General features: G+C 40.8%; 1 protein-coding gene across 1 annotated transcript; it reads right to left on the reverse strand.

Moving 5' to 3' along the window:
* Nucleotides 1,664-2,602, reverse strand: LOC102173162 (olfactory receptor 8S1-like). The gene has a single exon (XM_005680128.2). The coding sequence runs from the start codon at nucleotides 2,600-2,602 to the stop codon at nucleotides 1,664-1,666; it is 939 nt and encodes a 312-aa protein (XP_005680185.2).

Here is a 5,844-nt window from a genome sequence, read left to right on the forward strand (position 1 = left end):
GAAAGGGGCCTGAGAAATGTTTAAGTTAATATCAAGTAAATTAAAAAATTTTTGCTTAGTTTTTGCCCTTTTTCATTTTACAGTTATTTAGATGATTGCAAAATACAGATTAAACAAAGCAGAAGCAGCATGAGAACTGATTTATGTCTTACAGGTCTTATGTCTTATAGGTACTAATGAATTATGTGAGATTGATGCAGTGCCTTAAAACCAGCAAACCATCAGCCCCTACACAGTGACCAGTAGTTTGACAGCTGAGAGGTGAGGGACAAAGATGGTTTCAGGACTCCTGTATGATAAGATCAAATTATTTGTCTAAGGCACATTGCCTATACTCTATACGGGGAAGATCTTGATGAGATCAGCTAATTGGAGAATATGCGAGTCTGAATAACGACTATGTGAGAAATAAAGTTTCTAGAGCCACAGAGCCTCCTTATAGCCTCTTACACCGGTGATTTGGCCAGCACTATGCCTCATGCAAAGAGGTGACTCATTGGAAAAGACCCTGATGCTGGGAGGGGTTGGGGGCAGGAGGAGAAGGGGACGACAGAGGATGAGATGGCTGGATGGCATCTCTGACTCGATGGACGTGAGTCTGAGTGAACTCCAGGAGATGGGTGATGGACAGGGAGGCCTGGAGTGCTGCAATTCATGGGGTCACAAGAGTCGGACACGACTGAGCGACTGAAATGAACTGAACTGATGCACATACATGGAGGCTTTCCTGATAGCTCAGTTGGAAAAGAATCCACCTGCAATGCAGGAGACCCTGGTTTGATTCCTGGGTCAGTAAAATCCACTGGAAAAGGGATAGGCTACCCACTGGAGAATTCCTGAACTGTATGGTCCATGGGGTTGCAAAGAGCCGGACACGACTGAGCGACTTTCACTTTCACTTTCCACTGCGCATGCGTGAGTTCTTAGAACTATTATCCGGCCTGAGCTCCATCTCTGTACATTCATTGTCTCTCTGCAGAGTTTTTAGCTTTTTATGCCTCTCTTCTATGGCCACCCAGTTGGACTTCTTTTATTTTCAACCCTCTACCCTTACCTATGACTTTTTCTCTTAAAGATCCAGGACCCTACATTCTTATCAAACGTATGGCTTTTAGCATATTCTCCAGAGTTAGTAAAAATAATGATAGATTCATGAAACTAATAATTTTACTAAAACAGATGTTTCAGAATGAGAAAAATGGATCAATTTTGTTCATAACAAAATTTTCTAGATTAAGGTGATTATTTTATGTGGTCTTTTTTTTTAATTTTTAATTTTTTATTTTTTTTAAGATTTAAAATGTTTTATTTATTATTATTATTTTTTTTAATTTTAAAATCTTTAATTCTTACATGCGTTCCCAAACATGAACCCCCCTCCCACCTCCCTCCCCATAACATCTCTCTGGGTCATCCCCATGCACCAGCTCCAAGCATGCTGTATCCTGCATCAGACATAGACTGGCGTAAGGTGATTATTTTAAAAGAAAATAAAGGGAGCTTTCCTTCCTACAACTTAATGCCGTTCTCTCATGTATTTCTGATGTAGGTTGTAGCATCTGACGTTATAAGTACTCAAGAGTGCTCCTTACTACTGGAAACTCACCTAATGTCCTTTTCTATGTAGATTTATTCCAGTTCTTCACTATCCTATATTTTCATTTCAGCATCTGATATGCTGCAAATACTTTTCCAAAGTTCTTTTCAGAGCCACCTTCACCTCCTTGTTTTTCAGACTGTAAATGAGGGGATTCAGCATGGGCGTGATGACAGTATATTGCACAGAGAAGATCAGTTCTGCAGGGGATCCTGAATTTGGCATGAGATGGCGGAGCAAACCTGAGCCAAAGTACAGTGTCACTGCAGTGAGGTGGGAAGAGCAGGTGGAGAAGGCCTTGCTTCTGCCTGAGGTAGAGCTGATGCTCAGGATGGCGGTGATAATGCGGGCATAGGATAGGGAGACCAAAAGGAAGGTTCCCAGCCCATGCAGCAGAGTGGAACAGAGCAAGGCAATGAGGTTTCTGGAGATATCAGAGCAGGACAGGGAGAGGAGAGAGGGCATTTCACAGCTGTAGTGAGGGATGATTTTGGCCTCACAGAAGATCATGTTCACAGCTAGGAAGATGTTGATGAGTGCGTCCAGAAAGCCCAGGCCCCAGGAGCCCCACACAAGCTGCATGTACAGCTGTTTGCTCATGATCTGTCCATAGAGTAGAGGGTGGCAGATTGCGGCATAGCGGTCATAGGCCATCACTGAGAGCAGACAGGCTTCAGTCCCTGCAGCAACAAACACAAAGAAGACCTGAGCTAGGCAGCCCTCTACCGATATCATTTTCCTTCGAGACAGGAGGTTCTCCAACATCTTGGGCACGGTGACTGAAGAGAAGCAGATATCAACAAAAGAGAGGTGGCTCAGGAAGAAGTACATGGGCGTGTGGAGGTGAGAATCAGCCCTGATCACCAGCAGCATCATCAGGTTCCCCATTATTGTCAGAAGGTAAATCCCCAGGAACATCACAAAGAGCAGAGCCTGGGTGTGAGGGTTGGCAGACAGTCCGAGGAGGATGAACTCTGTGACAGTGCTTTGGTTCTTCAAGTCCATTTACAAAGGCCTTTCCCTAGAAATAATATAAACAGGCATGGGAGCCAAAAGTCTTTTTCCCCAGACCTCTCCCCTCCCCTGATAATGGGGTTTTCCTCGGTGACCTCAGGCTACACTGGAATTTTTCCATTGTGTTTGTCCTCTGTTCATATCACCATTATTTGTAAATGTTTTTGCTTTCTATTATGACCTTAGTTTGTGTCAATCACTTGAAACAAAAAGATGATCAAGATATGATATCCATTGAAGAATATGCATATAAAGAGTAAATATATAACTGTAATCACTACAATGGGATCTCAAATTGAGATTTAGTGAGGGCCAATAATGACATTACATTGAGTGAATTTGACAATATCCTTACGAAAGCAATATGATTGCTCTTGGAAAATGTTTCTGACAGATATTTAGTTTGCATGAACATGAAGTTTGTATTCAAAGGCTCAGAGAAAAATCAAATTATATTTGGTTTAACATAATGGCAACCTGCTCCCAGTATTCTTGCCTGGAAAATTCCATGAATAGAAGAACCTGGTGGGCTACAGTCACAAAGAGCTGGATACGACTAAGTAACTGAGCACAAAATCAGATCTAAGATGCTGACACCTAGGGAATAAATGGGCATCAAAGATAGTGGCTAAAAATGTGGGCTCCTGCATTGGACTAGGTTCAAATTTCAGCTCTACCTCTAATTAGGTACATGACTTTGTTTATGATGCATAGAACTCCTTGCTTGGATTTCCTTATGTTTAAAATGCAAATTAATAACAGTACTAAGAAAGGTTCTAGGATTAAATATGAGATTATATATAAAGTTCTTAAAAAGCATCTACTCCTAACTGTCCGTTACTGTTATTATTTGAGATTGTAAGTCTAGGCAAAAGTCACCTAAATTCTCACATATGGTGAAGCTCTATTAGAGACTAAGGTTGTTTCTGTTAATACTGCTGTTGTACTTAACTTTACATACCTGTATATACTTTATATACCTTATATACCTTTACCAAGAGAAGTTGTAAAGTAAATTTTAGAATTATTTTGGAGGAAAGCAATTCGTAATTACTGTGGGTACTTTCACTCAGAAAGGAGGAAATAAAAGTATTTCCACTATACATATATTTATTTATATAAGTATTTTCTACTGTAAGTATAGCTGTAAGACTAAAGAGATGACTGGGGGAAAAAAGTGGGTGGGACTCAGTGTGAACCCCTGGGCCCACCTGGAGGAGCATTACTGGGATGGATGTGTTCCCAGGTCAGGTTGAAATCTCTAGGAAAGCCAGCAAGAGGAGTGCTTGAGAGGTCTCATGCTGCAGGAAAGAGTAGCAGTCAGGAAAGAGGACTCTGCCCAGTACCACACATTCTGGACCTCCCTCCAATACGGTGTAGCAAACAGGTTTGGAAATTAATCCTATAAGACAGTGAGAATTCAGAGCTCTTACCTTCTGTTGGAAATACCCACTGCGGCTACTGTCTATCCCTTAGGAGGAAATCTCTACCCATTTTTTCTGCTCACATTCAGAGGCCTGCTTAAAATAGGAATAGAACATTCACTCATATTCCTCTTTTGCACAGATATTTAGATGAGCCTTTGTCTTCTGTCCTTAGATACTGTCCTCACTCTCCATACCCCAAGTTTCTCCTCCATGGCCAGATTCTGTTCATGTCTCTTGACTCTGTTTCTCATGTCTTCAGGTCTTGATTACAACAAGGCTCTTTCCGCTTGAATGCTGAATAGTTACCAGTGATTTCCAGCTTTGTCCTCATGCCTGGAAGTCTGGTCTTCAGTTACCTGCAGGACTCACTGAGGTGGCTCAGTCAGTTTCCTGGTCCCGTCCATTCCCAGCAAGTCCAAAGCTTGGCCAAAGGGAAGTTCTGATTCCTACTCATTGACTCCTTACCCATAAACCCACCTCAGAATCCTCCCCACTTCCCCAAAGCAGATTGATTACCTGTACATCCTGTTGGAGAAGGCACTCTGCTTTCCAGTGTGGCTGCAGAACTTTTATTTAGATTCATCTATTAAGAAGGAAGATGATTCATCTACCAAGAAAAAGTGGTTTCTAAGTCTTGTGTCATGAGAGACTTTATAAAATCCCAGTGATGATATGTTTCACTGAATTCTACACTCAAAAACTTATATGGCCAGAGAGCAGTTTTCTTTCAGTGGGTCTCAATACACCTTAGTTTTCTTTGTGTCCAGTATCACATCCCAGCCACACATAGATTTGAGTTTGACCATTCCACGGAGCAGCCATGTTTAGGCAGTTGGCTGGTTTGATTCCTTGCCCTTGGTAGCCCAGGAGGTGGTAAGGGCACAGCTTTTATATCACATAGTCATCTGAAGTTGGACTTAGTTTTTAAGAACTGTTTTCAACACTGAGTTTTGTAAAGGCCAAGGGGGATCTCTTAGGTGTGTCCTTTGGAATGTCTAGGTGATGCAATGACCTTTAAATATCAATTCTAAAATTGCCTGAGCTAGTGGGAGTTAGAAATAAGAATGGCCAAAGGAGTATTTATCTGACTCCCCAAGCAGGAAAGGAATAGTTTACAAGTGACACTCCAGGGGCTATGTCTCCTCTCTGGTGAAATCACCTCCAGTTAAACTTGCTGTGTAAAAGTATTTTGTTGATCAAATAAGTGAACAGACAAAAAAATAAGGGTAATCATTTTCTTAAACTGTCTGTTTTAATTTTATTTACTTTGATAGATCCAATTAGATTCCTAAGTAGGGCTGTGTTACAATTTGTGTGCTCCCATGTTTGGGAGCATTTAGGGGAATGCTTGTTCATAAGTTTATTATAGTCTTAAGTAGGAATAGTCTCATATAAACCAAAATTTCTATTTTTTTATTACAGTGAGTTAAAAGGTTTTCATTCAAACTAGACTTTTGTGACCTAATAATTATTCCCTACTGTCACTTGCCAATTAAACTAGTAAACAAAAGAAATATAAAAGATGTTTGGGATAATTAAATTTACTTTTTTTTAGACATTTAATTTTTTATTAATCTATATGGAATTCTAATTTTATCTTTATTTATTTTCTCTTTACAACCTTTGTTCTTATATGTCTCTAAGACTATTCATGTATGTTGTTCAATTGCTCAGTTGTCGCTGACTCCTTGCAGCCCCGTAGACTGCGGCATGCCAGGCTTCCCTGTCCATCACCAACTCCCAGAGCCTACCCAAACTCATGTCCATTGAGTGGGTGATGCCATCCAACCATCTCATCCTCTGTCA

Source organism: Capra hircus, chromosome 5 (assembly GCF_001704415.2).
Source record: "Capra hircus breed San Clemente chromosome 5, ASM170441v1, whole genome shotgun sequence".
Taxonomy (NCBI): Eukaryota; Metazoa; Chordata; class Mammalia; order Artiodactyla; family Bovidae; genus Capra; species Capra hircus.